The 16,976-nt window shown below is 42.0% G+C and overlaps 1 protein-coding gene across 1 annotated transcript in view; it reads left to right on the forward strand.

Annotated features, from left to right (window-relative positions):
• The window catches only part of PITPNM3 (PITPNM family member 3), an 876,999-nt gene that overhangs the window by 404,349 nt on the left and 455,674 nt on the right, over positions 1-16,976 (forward strand). The window contains exon 2 of the mRNA XM_069761259.1: positions 9,056-9,151. Coding sequence (XP_069617360.1) covers positions 9,056-9,151 — 96 coding nt within the window. The remainder of the gene's footprint in view (positions 1-9,055; positions 9,152-16,976) is intronic.

Here is a 16,976-nt window from a genome sequence, read left to right on the forward strand (position 1 = left end):
ATTTAGAAAACAAATGTAACAAACTATATGCTTTCTATGGGCCACTGAGTGAGAGATGACGCACACAGGAATCAGGAGTGGCACACAAGCCCAGAGGCCAATATTTTTCTACCAATGATTGATGGAGTTATTTTCTCTGGTAGATTTTGGAACCCAAATCAAGGAAAAAAAATATAGGCTTTCTATGGACCACAATTGGAGAGAGAGAGAGAGAGAGAGAGAGAGAGAGAGATGGCACACCCAGGAGTCAAGACTGGCACACAAGCAGAAAGGCCAATATTAATCTCCCATTTTTTGGGGGGGTTTGTTTTTTTTTTTTTTTTTTTTTTCAGGGAGACTTTAGAAAAAAAAATAATAAAAAAAATATGATTTTATCAGGAAGAATTTAGAAACCAAATAAAATAAAATGATTTTTTCAGGGAGAATTTATAAAACAAATAAAAACAAAAATAGGCGTTCTATGGCCCACTGACTGAGAGATGACGCACACAGGAGTCAAGACTGGCACACAAGCAGAAAGGCCAATATTAATCTCCCACTGTTTTTTTTTTTTTTTTTTCAGGGAGACTTTAGAAAAAAAAATAATAAAAAAAATATGATTTTATCAGGAAGAATTTAGAAACCAAATAAAATAAAATGATTTTTTCAGGGAGAATTTATAAAACTAATAAAACAAAAAATAGGCGTTCTATGGCCCACTGAGTGAGAGATGACGCACACAGGAGTCAAGACTGGCACACAAGCAGAAAGGCCAATATTAATCCCCCACTGTTTTTTTTGTTTGTTTTTTTTTTTGTTTTGTTTTTTTCAGGGAGACTTTAGAAAAAAAAATAATAAAAAAAATATGATTTTATCAGGAAGAATTTAGAAACCAAATAAAATAAAATGATTTTTTCAGGGAGAATTTAGAAAACAAATAAAACCAAAAATAGGCGTTCTATGGCCCACTGACTGAGAGAGAGAGAGAGAGAGATGGCACGCTTAGTACTGGCACACAAGCCCAAAGGGCAATATTAATCTCCCTTTTTTTTTCAGGGAGAATTTCTAAAACCCCCAAAAAAAAAAAAATAGGCTTTCTATGGCCCACTATTTGTGAGAGAGATGGGACGCTCAGGACTGGCACAGATGGCACGCTCAGGACTGGCACAGAAGCCCAGAGGCCAATATTAATCTCCCTTTTTTTCTGGGAGAATTTATAAAACCAAAAAAATATTTAAATAGGCTTTCTATGGCCCACTATTTGTGAGAGAGATGGCACGCTCAGGACTGGCACAGATGGCACGCTCACAACTGGCACACAAGCCCAGAGGCCAATATTAATCTCCCTTTTTTTCAGGGAGAATTTATAAAACCAAAAAAAAATTAAATAGGCTTTCTATGGCCCACTATTTGTGAGAGAGATGGCACGCTCAGGACTGGCACAGATGGCACGCTCACAACTGGCACACAAGCCCAGAGGCCAATATTAATCTCCATTTTTTCAGGGAAAATTTATAAAACCAAAAAAAAAATTAAATAGGCTTTCTATGGCCCACTATTTGTGAGAGAGATGGCACGCTCACAACTGGCACAGATGGCACGCTCACAACTGGCACACAAGCCCAGAGGCCAATATTAATCTCCCTTTTTTCAGGGAAAATTTATAAAACCAAAAAAAAAATTAAATAGGCTTTCTATGGCCCACTATTTGTGAGAGAGATGGCACGCTCAGGGCTGGCACAGATGGCACGCTCACAACTGGCACACAAGCCCAGAGGCCAATATTAATCTCCCTTTTTTCAGGGAAAATTTATAAAACCAAAAAAAAAATTAAATAGGCTTTCTATGGCCCACTATTTGTGAGAGAGATGGCACGCTCAGGGCTGGCACAGATGGCACGCTCAGGACTGGCACACAAGCCCAGAGGCCAATATTAATCTCCCTTTTTTTCAGGGAGAATTTATAAAACCCAAAAAAAAATAAAATAGGCTTTCTATGGCCCACTATTTGTGAGAGAGATGGCACACTCAGGACTGGCACACAAGCCCAAAGGCTAATATTAATCTCCCACTGTATTTTTATCAGGGAGAATTTATACACCCCACAAAAAAAAATACAGAAAAATGAAAAGGCTTTCTATGGCCCACTATGTGAGAGAGATGGCACACACAGGGATGGCACTCTAGCAGAAATGCCAAATTGCCAATCTTAATCTCCCACCAAAAAAAAAAAAAAACAGGGAATGTCCTACAATTACTATCTCCCTGCCTGCAGTAATCTCAGCCAGGTATGGCAGGCAGCTACTATCTCCCTGCCTGCAGTAATCTCAGCCAGGTATGGCAGGCAGCAATAAGGAGTGGACTGATGCACAAATCAAATAAAAAGTGTGGACAAACAAAAAAGATAGCTGTGCAGAAAGGAAGGAACAAGAGGATTTGTGCTTTGAAAAAAGCAGTTGGTTTGCACAGCGGCGTACACACAGCAATGCAGCTATCAGGGAGCCTTCTAGGGCAGCCCAATGAGCTACAGCGCTGAGGGGGAAAAAAAAAAAAAAAACTTCCACTGTCCCTGCACACCGAGGGTGGTGTTGGACAGTGCAAATCGCTGCAGCACAAGCGGTTTTGTGGTTAATGGACCCTGCCTAACGCTATCCCTGCTTCTGACAAAGCGGCAGCAACCTCTCCCTAAGCTCAGATCAGCAGCAGTAAGATGGCGGTCGGCGGGAACGCCTCTTTATAGCCCCTGTGACGTCGCAGACAGCAAGCCAATCACTGCAATGCCCTTCTCAAAGATGGTGGGGACCAGGACCTATGTCATCACGCTGCCCACACTCTGCGTTTACCTTCATTGGCTGAGAAATGGCGCTTTTCGCGTCATTGAAACGCGACTTTGGCGCGAAAGTCGCGTACCGCATGGCCGACCCCGCACAGGGGTCGGATCGGGTTTCATGAAACCCCGACTTAGCCAAAAGTCGGCGACTTTTGAAAATGTTCGACCCGTTTCGCTCAACCCTACTTATCATTATTCCAAGATCTAGTGATTAAAATGTACTTTGTTGGTTGGAAAACTACTTTAATCTATTGTTCAGGTTTAAATGATGGACACCGTGAATAAAACCTGACAGTCCCACATGTTACTGATCCATCCTCTGCATAAAGTCAATTTTTGTCTGTGTGATAGAATTAGAAAAACGGAATTCCTAATGCAGGTGTGAGCATAGCTTATTTATTTTGACGCAGACAACTTATGCCATAAAATCAGCATTATTTTTTTAAATAAAAATTGAAAAATTGTTGAGGTGCCCAAATGTATCTGCGGGAAGGATTAATAAACTGTTCAGTATCCTCTTGGGTCATAGAAAGTGGAGCACGGTGAAACACAATGTTGCTGCATGTTACCTGCACTCTGCCTTGTTTGGGAAGTATGTTCCTGAAGTTTTCGTCCCCTATTAGGAGGGTATCTGGTGAGATAATGTGTCATACACTGCGTAATCACGCTCTACTCTTTCAATTGTAATTGAACTTAATGGAGTCAGTGAAAGTAAATTGCCTGCTTTTTGTTTAGTGAAGGACATCTTGTGTGTCACTTGTTACCATAAGTCAGCGAGACTTCAGAGCGCAGTGAATGGTATTCATTAGAGATGTGTACACTTGCTCATAAGTTATTACACATGAAATGAGGGGGGCTACAAAGCTGTGAACCGCACAAAAGACAGGGAGGCTCATTGAAGAATGAAATGAGTAAGCAAGAAGATTATTCCCCCCTGGTTTAAGTACCAGGTTGTTATGCTGTTGGAAATACAAAAGAGCCTTGGATCTTGTAAATGTTATTTGTCAGCGCATTACTTTTGCCTAAACTCAATTATTTAACAAAAAAAAAAAATACGGATTTTCTTTTATGAGCAACTCCAGAAAAAGCTAATCCAATGCTAGCATGGGTACACCAAAGTGTACTGATCACACGATTTAGTAACATAGTAACATAGTTAGTAAGGCCGAAAAAAGACATTTGTCCATCCAGTTCAGCCTATATTCCATCATAATAAATCCCCAGATCTACGTCCTTCTACAGAACCTAATAATTGTATGATACAATATTGTTCTGCTCCAGGAAGACATCCAGATTTAGCGAAAAAGAAAAAGTTTACAATGTAGATTATATTTTTTTTGCCATCTTGCTACACTTATCTTGTACTTTGGCACAGCTTACAAAATGTCCCAACCTGATTTGGACCATCAAAGGGCTTTTCCCATCTCCAAGATCCTATCCAAATATGTAGTAGGTGTAACAATAATAATATTAGCAAATACTTCCAATTACAAATGTAGTATAGTTCTTCTGATTTGCTATGTCGCTTACCCCATGTGCAGGGCAATGTAGTAGCTTAGGGTTCCATGGTTGTGACCACTAACAACTCACTGTCAGTATATGAGTGGTCGTAACCATTGACATGTAAGCTACTGCAATGCCCTGCACATGGGGTAAGCAACATAGCTTATCAGGAGAACTATACTACATTTCTAAATGGCGGTATTTGCTAATATTATTATACCTAATACATAGGTACATGGTTAGGATCTCGGAGATGGGAATACCCCTTTAAAGTTAAACACACAGAGTTTGTTTCATGAATGACATGCTAGAACTATAAAACACACTGAGCGTTAAAAGGGACAAGTGTGAACATTTAGAAGCCATTCATGGATTATAAAAAGCAGAGTGACAACCAAGAGCTACACAAAGCAAAGACAAGTGGCTGTTATGGGGCCGTTGAAGAAAGGGTGCCAAGCCTTGGTTGGTCCCATTCCCTATCCTAGTGAATGTCAGTAATTTATACAGGACCTTCACCCCAGACGGAGTGACATTTTAGAAAATAAAAAGGACATGAGAAATTAGTTCAATGGTCAAATCATCTTCTCATAATTAAATGTTCTGTGATAAAATTTACAAAATTCTCCAATGTGATTTGGTCTAGTAATTCTGGTCCTTCTGGACTTTCTGTTTCATGAATGGCATGCTAAATATCTAGCAAGGAACAAATCGTACTTAGGCAAATGCATACAAGGTAGATGGTTTGAAGAAGAAGAAATAGTCATGGAAAACTATGAAGATTAAGGTGCTATATCCAGAATTCCAAAGAAAAGGGCTCTGCATGCTCACACTCCTATCAGTTCATTTTCTAGCACAAGTTATTGGGGCTTTTTCTGTCAGTCTATGATCCAGAGACCCATTTGTGATGACACAGCATGTAATCTTTATTATCTAGATGTGAATTCAGTAAGCCAGGAGCCATAGACTGTTATCTCTATGTTGACTTTTGAATTTATGCGTTTGTTCTTCAGTTGGTCAAGAACCATACACTGTTGTCATATGAGTCTTAAACTTAGATTTTTATATGCTTAAATAACTGATGTTTGCCTCATATCAGTTCCTACAGCTCATTATCTCTATTTTTGCAAGACAGGGATTCAGGGTCATTGAGCAATGGATGTTTGATAATATGTTGTTTGACCGTTGTGTGAGGTCCTGTGGCTTGTTGACTTGCAAAACAGAGGAGTAAAAATTATGCAAACTACATACTGAAACAATGCAAGTTAATCTGATCAACCCTTCCCCTTGACCTGTGGATGATGGCTTCAAGAACAACAGTTGTGAACTACATAAAGTGGATAGGCCTCTGTAACAACACATCCAAGAGATCCTAAGATCCAAAGAACCAGAGACTTCTTACAAAACCACAGCCAGGACCACTTTACAGGATATCTGCCAGATCACGGCTCCATCACGAGGGACACAGATTTGACATTCTTCAGCATGCCAGCTTAGGGGACCACAGCCCCAGCTGAAAGAATACAGATCTGCTCCATTGACCATCACTGAACCCATGGATACATTTGGGGTAGTCAGGATTTGGACCCACCGGTCACCTGAGCCCCATGGATACGTTTGGGAAAGCCAGGATTGGGACCCACCGGTCACCTGGCTCCATGGAGATGTTTAGAGAAGCCAGGTTGTGACCCTCTGGTCACCTGGTCTTGTACCTGAATGCACTGTCACCTTCCTTAGCTTGTCATTACCTCCTCTATGTGCATGCCCCAGGGGGGGGTAGTTGGCCCTGGAAGCTCTGAAATCACAGCTGCTCCCGGTGAGTCAGCGGAAGGGTGAGACTCTGTAATTGTGCACCATCTTGGGTATTTTGCTAAGATTGTTCTATGTGTTATTGTCTGTTTGTAGTTCAATAAAGTATTGTCACACTGTTTTACCCTCACCTTGTGTTGTCTGAGTAGTATTACACCCTCGCTAAAAGGAAAATGAGTGTTTGGTGGGATAAGCCTTGGTCCATGGATGAGCCATGGTCGGGCTAGCAGACTAGAACACCCACTGAGCCCCGTGTCTCCACACCATTCTTAGAATATGTAGGGGTCCCAGCCGTTGGACTTCACATACAGTAAATTATACCTTTACCAATGGATAGGGGATAACTTTTTAATCTGGGAATAACCTTTTAAAATACCATCCATATTCTGTGTTTAGTTGAATGAAAACCAATAACATACAGCCTATATAGACTGTGCAATTGTTATGGGGCCCTGGAAAAGAATAGTTGACCTTTTACACTTTTTGAAAGGATAAGAATATGTGCAAGATACTTACTCGAGAGAAACTGAATATTTAACATGGGGTAAGGTTAGAGTCATGATAATGATGCGACAAGGAAAATGTAAGAAGTGATTTTATCATGATTAGCAAATTCTACAGTAAAAATGGAACCTTGTAGCTTTGTATAATCCTCACGCTATATACATTATTGGTTACTGCATTTCTGGTGGCTTTCCTAGATTTAGTTAGTTACCTATGAAGGAGAATAAATGAATGAAGAAATTTTTAAAAACCTATTGCAAGAATATAAAAATATGCTGAATTTTCCATTTCTCTTACTTGTAACAGATAAAACAGATGCAGCCTATAATTGCTGACAATATTTGTGTTGACACTGACAGCTGGCATATTATTTCCATTGTTTCCTCCATCAGCTCAAGTGCTCACATCTAGAATGATACAGTAAAGCAGGGAGGTGGAGTTGGAGAATGCGTCTGCAGTCTCCTTTTTGACAAGTCATGGTGCCCCAGTACTAGCGCAAATAGCCACCATTAGCTGTTTATTGCGCTATCTACAAAGTAATATCTTTGCGACAAATGACTACCCAGCTCCAGTCCTCTTTATTGTTATTTTGCATATTAGTTATTGTGTGGAATGTGTCAGGTCCACTGTTGTGACTCACATACTGTATGTTGCTCTTAATGCAATTTAAAAAAAATATATATATATTGACAGAAACACTGAAATATGAGCCTATAAATTTTTAGTTTTCCCACATTTGCACATATGACTCTAAAATGATGCCCCTTCAGACTCCTTTTTGCTTCAAGTTGTCTATGAATCTTATGAATGTGTTTTATGCCTGAAGAAGATGGCTAAGTGATGTGAAGCTGCAAATGCCTCAATGATGATGCTTATGGCAGTGGAATATCATCTGCTATATGCATCAATGAAGCTGCATTTGCAGTTTCACATCACTGAAGCTGTCTATGGAAGGCAACAGAACTCAGCTCTACCTGTGTATGCTATGCTAAGTTTAGTTATTATTACAAAATCTGTTATGTTGGAGTGCTGGGCAGTGGAGCTCTGCTGAAAAATAGCTAACAGAGCAATGATTTAAAAGTTCACAAGCAGCTATACTAAGTCAGTTGGAAGAAGATATATTCAAGCTGGCAGAGTTGTGTACATAGAATAATAAAGTGAACTCTACACTTAGGTTAGCTTGATGAAATGACAAATATATGTGGTGGATACAGCTAAATCATCAACTTAGACAGGTGGGGGTAGGCACTGAAACACAGGAAAGGGAGCAAAGGGGTCTGCAGCACTGAGAAGAAGCAGGTAGTTATGAGAAATCAAGTGTTAGCAGCATGAGAATAAAATCACCCATTTAGTTATGTGAAGCTTGATGCAGAGAGGGGCAGATGGAGATGAGAAAAAAAGTACGAGAAAGAAAATTTTAAGATGAAAGGGAACCTGTCCCCCCCCCCTTCCCCAGGCGTTTGTAACTAAAAGAGCCACCTTGTGCAGTACTAATGCTGCATTCTTGCAAGGTGGCTCTTTTAGTTTTGGTGCTGTAACTGCAGAAATAATCGATTTTTCAATTTGTCCAAAATACCTTGAAATAGTCCTGGGGGCAGGTCTTTCCCTCTCTAATACAGACGCAGCACCGCCGTCACTCATGCCCTCTTGGCGCCTGGCGCCACCTCCTCAGCATTGTTTTCAACTGTCCTGATGCCTGCGCTGTTATCTTATGCCTTGGGCATGCGCAGTTAGCGCTGCCGTCTTCTGACATCATTTGATGTCTTACTGACTGAGCCTGTGTGGCTGCGCTTGCCTGAGATCCCACCCCGCAGTGTCTTCTGATTTATTGACACTGCAGGGTGGGATCTCAGGCAGCGCGGCCGTACAGGCGCAGTCAGTAACACATCAAATGATGTCAGAAGATGGGCAGCGCTAACTGCGCATGCCCAAGGCATAAGATAACAGCGCAGGCGCCAGGACAGTTGAAAACAAGGCTGAGGAGGCGGTGCCAAGAGGGCATGAGTGACGGCGGTGCTGCGTCTGAATTAGGGGGTAAAACCTGCCCCCAGGACTATTTCAAGGTATTTTGGACAAATTGCGAAATCGATTATTTCTGCAGTTACAGCACCAATAACTAAAAGAGCCACCTTGTCAGAATGTAGCATTAGTGCTGCACAAGGTGGCTCTTTTAGTTACAAACGCCTGGGGGGGGGGGGGTGGTGACAGGTTCCCTTTAAGTATATACTTACTGTGGTTTGTAAAAAATAATTTGATTGGGCGAATAACCCTTAAATGCTTCCGGTAAATCAAGCTTTACGATTTGATTGCAGTAATGAACGTTAAAAACAAAGCATTATGCGCAGTAACTCAGACAGAGCATACGCTACTGTAGAAAAAGCTGTTGTGCCTTTGCCTGAACATCAAGTGACCATTTTTACCTTAATTCTTGTAGGTGGGACACGACGCTTTAGTGGTGCCCAGTGGCACCTGCAGAAAATTGTGAATGACTCAGTGGACAGTTCAGACGATGAGTTCTTTGATGCCAGAGGTAAGAATTACATAAAAGTCTCTCTGATATGAGCTAGATTGTTAACAACTGTTGATTCTGTAAATATTCATCTATATAGTAAATATACTGCTTTTTTCTTTATTTTGCTAATTTACTGACTCTGATATTTGTCTTGCACCACAAAACTGTCAAATTTAAGGGTCTTAGTTTAGTTTAACCTTGTGTTTGTACGAAACGTGCCACTTGTTTGCACCTTTAATTTTGTACTATGATAAATGTATCTAAGGCCGGCGGAACACCAGAGAGAGAAATACGGACAAGGGAGAGGTGCAAAAACAACGCATTGCACACGGACCAATGTTTCTCTATGGGGCAGCTCCCATCAGCCGTATATTTCTCGGCCGTATTTTACGGGCTGAGAAAATCGCAGCATGCTACGATTGTCAGTGTATTCCTCCAAAAATACGCCAATAAAAGTCTATGGAGTGAGAAGAATACGGATTACACACGGACCACACGTCTGCCTTGCGAGAAATATGCAGCGGTGTTCTGTAGAAAAACCGGCAATTCAGTGCGGTGTACAGTAAAATCACACTGACAGGTTAGAATAGAATAGATAAAATAAATGTCTACACATAGAATATACATATATATATATATACCGTATATACTCGAGTATAAGCCGACCCGAGTATAAGCCGACCCCCCTAATTTTGCCACAAAAAACTGGGAAAACTTATTGACTCGAGTATAAGCCTAGGGTAGGAAATGCAGCAGCTACTGGTAAATTTCAAAAATAAAAATAGATGCTCCATACCGTTCATTATTGCCCCATAGATGCTCCATATACAACTGTGCTATATACAATGCTCTGCACCGTTCATTATGGCCCCATAGATGCTCCACATAAAGCTGTGCCACATATAATGCTCTGCACTGTTCATTATGGCCCCATAGATGCTCCATAGAAAGCTGTGCCCCATATAGAATGCTCTGCACCGTTGATTATGGCCCCATAGATGCTCCATAGAAAGCTGTACCATATATATATATATATATATGCTCTGCACCGTTCATTATGGCCCCATAGATGCTCCTTATGAAGCTGTGCCCCATATATATTGCTCTGCACCATTGATTATGGCCCCATAGATGCTCCTTATAAAGCTGTGCCCCATATATATATATATGCTCTGCACCTTTGATTATGGCCCCATAGATGTTCCTTATAAAGCTGTGCCCCATATATATATATATATATATGCTCTGCACCTTTGATTATGGCCCCATAGATGCTCCTTATCAAGCTGTGCCCCATATATATATATATATGCTCTGCACCTTTGATTATGGCCCCATAGATGCTCCATATAAAGCTGTGCCATATAATGCTCTGCACCGTTGATTATGGCCCCATAGATGCTCCTTATCAAGCTGTGGCCCATATATATATATGCTCTGCACCTTTGATTATGGCCCCATAGATGCTCCTTATCAAGCTGTGCCCCATATATATATATATATATATGCTCTGCACCTTTGATTATGGCCCCATAGATGCTCCTTATCAAGCTGTGCCCCATATATATATATATATGCTCTGCACCTTTGATTATGGCCCCATAGATGCTCCATATAAAGCTGTGCCATATAATGCTCTGCACCGTTGATTATGGCCCCATAGATGCTCCTTATCAAGCTGTGGCCCATATATATATATGCTCTGCACCTTTGATTATGGCCCCATAGATGCTCCTTATCAAGCTGTGCCCCATATATATATATATATATATATATATATATATATATGCTCTGCACCTTTGATTATGGCCCCATAGATGCTCCATATAAAGCTGTGCCATATAATGTTCTGCACCGTTGATTATGACCCCATAGATGCTCCATATAAAGCTGTGCCACATATAATTCTCTGCACCGTTCATTATGGCCCCATAGATGCTCCTTTTAAAGCTGTGCCCCGTATATATATACAGTGCCTACAAGTAGTATTCAACCCCCTGCAGATTTAGCAGGTTTACACATTTGGAATTAACTTGGCATTGTGACATTTGGACTGTAGATCAGCCTGGAAGTGTGAAATTCACTGCAGCAAAAAAGAATGTTATTTCTTTGTTTATTTTTTTTTTAAATTGTGAAAAGTCTTTTCAGAGGGTCATTTATTATTCAACCCCTCAACCCACCAGAATTCTGTTTGGTTCCCCTAAAGTATTAAGAAGTAGTTCAGGCACAAAGAACAATGAGCTTCACATGTTTGGATTAATTATCTCTTTTTCCAGCCTTTTCTGACTATTTAAGACCCTCCCCAAACTTGTGAACAGCACTCATACATGGTCAACATGGGAAAGACAAAGGAGCATTCCAAGGCCATCAGAGACAAGATCGTGGAGGGTCACAAGGCTGGCAAGGGGTACAAAACCCTTTCCAAGGAGTTGGGCCTACCTGTCTCCACTGTTGGGAGCATCATCCGGAAGTGGAAGGCTTATGGAACTACTGTTAGCCTTCCACGGCCTGGACAGCCTTTGAAAGTTTCCTCCCGTGCCGAGGCCAGGCTTGTCCAAAGAGTCAAGGCTAACCCAAGGACAACAAGGAAGGAGCTCCGGGAAGATCTCATGGCAGTGGGGACATTGGTTTCAGTCAATACCATAAGTAACGTACTCCACCGCAATGGTCTCCGTTCCAGACGAGCCCGTAAGGTACCTTTACTTTCAAAGCGTCATGTCAAGGCTCGTCTACAGTTTGCTCATGATCACTTGGAGGACTCTGAGACTGACTGGTTCAAGGTTCTCTGGTCTGATGAGACCAAGATCGAGATCTTTGGTGCCAACCACACACGTGACGTTTGGAGACTGGATGGCACTGCATACGACCCCAAGAATACCATCCCTACAGTCAAGCATGGTGGTGGCAGCATCATGCTGTGGGGCTGTTTCTCAGCCAAGGGGCCTGGCCATCTGGTCCGCATCCATGGGAAGATGGATAGCACGGCCTACATGGAGATTTTGGCCAAGAACCTCCCCTCCTCCATCAAGGATCTTAAGATGGGTCGTCATTTCATCTTCCAACAAGACAACGACCCAAAGCACACAGCCAAGAAAACCAAGGCCTGGATCAAGAGGCAAAAAATCAAGGTGTTGCAGTGGCCTAGTCAGTCTCCTGACCTTAACCCAATTGAAAACTTGTGGAAGGAGCTCAAGATTAAAGTCCACATGAGACACCCAAAGAACCTAGATAAATTGGAGAAGATCTGCATGGAGGAGTGGGCCAAGATAACTCCAGAGACCTGTGCCGGCCTGATCAGGTCTTATAAAAGATGATTATTAGCTGTAATTGCAAACAAAGGTTATTCCACAAAATATTAAACCTAGGGGTTGAATAATAATTGACCCACACTTTTATGTTTAAAATTTATAAAAATTTAACTGAGCAACAAAACTTTTTGGTTTGTAAGATTTATGCATCTGTTAATAAATCCTGCTCTTGTTTGAAGTTTGAAGGCTCTAACTTATTTGCATCTTATTAAACCTGCTAAATCTGCAGGGGGTTGAATACTACTTGTAGGCACTGTATATATATGCTCTGCACCGTTGATTATGGCCCCATAGATGCTCCTTATAAAGCTGTGCCCCATATATATATATATATGCTCTGCACCGTTGATTATGGCCCCATAGATGCTCCTTATAAAGCTGTGCCCCATATATATATATATATATATATATATATATATATATATATGCTCTGCACCGTTGATTATGGCCCCATAGATGCTCCTTATAAAGCTGTGCCCCATATATATGCTCTGCACCATTGATTTTGGCCCCATAGATGCTCCTTATAAAGCTGTGCCCCATATATTTATTGCTCTGCACCGTTGATTATGGCCCCATAGATGCTCCTTATAAAGCTGTGCCCCATATATATGCTCTGCACCATTGATTATGGCCCCATAGATGCTCCTTATAAAGCTGTACCCCATATATTTATTGCTCTGCACCGTTGATTATGGCCCCATAGATGCTCCTTATAAAGCTGTACCCCATATATTTATTGCTCTGCACCGTTGATTATGGCCCCATAGATGCTCCTTATAAAGCTGTGCCCCATATATATGCTCTGCACCATTGATTATGGCCCCATAGATGCTCCTTATAAAGCTGTACCCCATATATTTATTGCTCTGCACCGTTGATTATGGCCCCATAGATGCTCCTTATAAAGCTGTGCCATATAGAATGCTGCTGGTGCTGCAATTAAAAAAAAAAATCACATACTCACCTCTCTTGCTCAGGATGTCAGCACTTTCAATATTTACCTGCTCCTCGTGCGGCTCCATCTCCAGCACTGATGCTCAGCAGAGGGTGCGCACTGACTACGTCACCGCGCCCTCTGACCTGAGCGTCACTGCTAGAGGACGCTGCAGACGGAGCCACACCGGAGCGAGGAGCAGGTAAATATCGCGCAGCGCTGCGCTCCCCGTATACTTACCTGCTCCTGGCGCGGTCCCTGCAGTTCCTGGCTTCCCCGGCGCTGCAGCTTCTTCCTGTAATTGAGCGGTCACAGTTACCGATCATTTACAGCAATGAATATGCGGCTCCTCCCCTATGGGAGGTGGAGCCGCATATTCATTTCTGTAATGAGCGGTGCCTTGTGACCACTCAGTACAGGAAGAATCTGCAGCGCCGGGGAAGCCAGGGACTGCAGGGACCGGGCCAGGAGCAGGTAAGTATAATTACACAGCCCCCACTCCCCTTCCCCTGCCGACCTCCCAGTATATGACTCGAGTATAAGCCGAGAGGGGGACTTTCAGCCCCCAAAAATGGGCTGAAAATCTCGGCTTATACTCGATTATATACGGTATGTCAGTAAGACACACCTATATATATATATATATATATATACAGTATATTTATATTTAATACAGAGCTAGATAGCATAAAAGTCGGTAATTCAATTGCCGGCTTTTGCTATCGCCTTACCAAACCCGACAGGATATGAGACATGGTTTACATACAGTAAACCACTTCATATCCATTATATATTTACTTATTCCTCACTAATTATGTTAGAAGTGTTTGTGTGTAAAATTTGGGAGCTCTAGGTGTTAAAATAAAGGGTTAAATCAAGGAAAAAACTGGCGTGGGCTCCCGCACAATTTTCTCCGCCAGAGTGGGAAAGCCAGTGACTGAGGGCAGATTTTAATAGCCTGGAGAGGGTCCATGGTTATTGCCCCCCCCCCCCCCTCCCACCCGGCTAAAAACATCTGTCCCCAGCCACTCCAGAAAAGACACATCTGTAAGAATGTTCAGGAACTTTTCTGCGAATCTCGGCTGTAAAAAACAGACCGTATTTATATACGTTAGGTCTGACCCCGGCCTCAATGTTTTACTCTGCTTAACCACACTTTGGAAGTTTGGACTCCAAAGTGTCAAACATCTGTTCTTTTTGGTACAAATCAATAATACATTTATCTAAACTAATTTGTACCAAATAAGGCACAAACCAGACCAAAAAATCGTGGACTCTATATAGGTTGATCTGCCCCTAGCTGCTTTCTGACACTATTTGTCTTATTTCATCACTGTTTCTAAAATCAGTTATGCAAATTCTGATACAGTCTTCAATATTTATTAGCTCACAAAAAACAAAATGTCAGACCATTAATTATTGGGTTCATAATAAAAGAAAAATCAGTTACACGACTACTATTAACCCCTGTATAGTGGTAATCAAAAGTTTAGTTTTTTTTTTAAACTGTAATTACCATATATACTCGAGTATAAGCTGACCTGATTATAATCCGAGGCACCTACTTTTGCCATGGAAAACTGGGTAAGCTTATTGACTCAAGTATAAGCTGGGTATGCCGGCAGAAAACCGAACTAATTATCTATCACAATAAATGAATTTACACTTTCCCCCGTCCAGGTAATCCGCTGCCTCGGAGTAACCCTGGACTCTGCCCTGTCCTTTAAACCACACATTCAAGCTCCCACCAGCTCCCGTCGCCTCCAGCTCAAAAATATTTCCAGAATCTATCCTTTCCTCAACCCTCACTCTACCAAAATGCTTGTGCATGCCCTAATCATCTCTCACCTCGACTACTGCAACATCCTCCTCTGTGGCCTCCCTGCTAACACTCTCCCATCTCTCCAGTCCGTCCTTAACTCTGCTGCCCGATTAATTAATCTCTCTCCCCGCTACACTCCTGCTTCCCCTCTTTGCAAATCCCTTCACTGGCTCCCAATTTCCCCATGTATACAGTTTAAACTACTAACACTGACCTACCAAGCCATCCATAACCTTTCTTCTCCGTATATTTCCGTACTAATCTCTCAGTATCTTCCCACACTTATTCGCTCCTCTCCCAATCACCTCCAAGACTTCTCCCGAATATCCCCCATCCTCTGGAATTCTGTGCCCCAACACATCTGGTTATCCACCACATTTGGATCCTTCAAACGGAACCTGAAAAAAACATCTTTTCAAAAAAGCTTACAACCTGTAATGACCACACGGCCACCTCAACACCATCAGAGCTACTGTAACCCCCAACCTACTGTCTGCTTCCCCATAATCCTGTAGAATGTAAGCCCACAAGGGCAGGGTCCTCTCCCCTCTGTATCAGTCTGTCATTAGTTAGTTTACTGTAAGTGATATTTGTATTTTGATGTAACCCCGTCTCATGTACAGCACCATGGAATTAATGGTACTATATAAATAATAATAATAATAATGCATTGTCCCCTCATTCCTGTCCTGCTATGCATGGTTCCCCAATCACTGTCCTGGTATGAATACCTCCCAATCCCTGTTCCTGTCTGCATGCCTCCCCCTTCCCTGTCCTGGTATGAATGCCTCCCCATCCCTGTCTGCATGCCTCCCCTGTCCCTGTCATTGTATGCATGCCTCCCCCTTCCCTGTCATGGTATGAATGCCTCAACATCCCTGTCTGCATGCCTCCCCTGTCCCTGTCTTTGTATGCATGCCTCCCCCTTCCCTGTCCTGGTATAAATAGCTCCCCTGTTCCGTCCCTGTATGCATGGCTCCTTATCTCCTATCCCTGTGTGCATGTTTCCTAATGAAAAAAAATAAAAAAACATCATACTCACCTACCTACGCACCCTGGGTGCTGGCACTGCATCTCAATCCGGCCGCCACCACCTGCCTGTAGCTCTTACTGTGCTCAGCGGTCACATGTAACCGCTCATTAAGGTGATGAATATGCGCTTCACGCCTATGGGAGTGGAGACGCATCAACATTAATCACTTTAATGAGCGGTACCACGTGACCATTGAGCAAAGGAAGAGCTGCAGGCAAGCGTCAGCGGCTGCAGCGAGATGCAGTGCCAGCACCGAGGCACACAGGTGAGTATGATGTGTGTGTGCCGGCCTCTGGCACCTGCTGCTCCGCCACCGGCTTTCTGTACCGTGACTCATATATAAGCGTAGAGGGGCGTTTTCTGCACAAAAAAATGTGCTGAAAAACTTGGCTTATACACGAGTATATATGGTACTTCTTTCTGGTTGTTGTGATGCCATTTTCCTGGTGATTTTAATAAACCAGAAGCAGATGGTTGTCAGCTATAAGGTTAAAAAAAATGCTAAATTTTTTGTCGCACTGTATATTAAAATCACACCTTTATTAATCCATATTAAAAGAAGAGATGTGCACAGTTCAATCAACAGATATAGAACTCAATAATGAATTAAGGCAAAAAACTAACTACCAATAATGCCCCGAACACTTAAACTTATTGTAACATCCTAAGTACTATTGAGGGTGGGCTTTATTAGGATTAAAAACAATAATCCACCAGAGGATTGTATTAACTTAATATAAACT

Source organism: Ranitomeya imitator, chromosome 3, assembly GCF_032444005.1.
Source record: "Ranitomeya imitator isolate aRanImi1 chromosome 3, aRanImi1.pri, whole genome shotgun sequence".
Classification (NCBI taxonomy): Eukaryota; Metazoa; Chordata; class Amphibia; order Anura; family Dendrobatidae; genus Ranitomeya; species Ranitomeya imitator.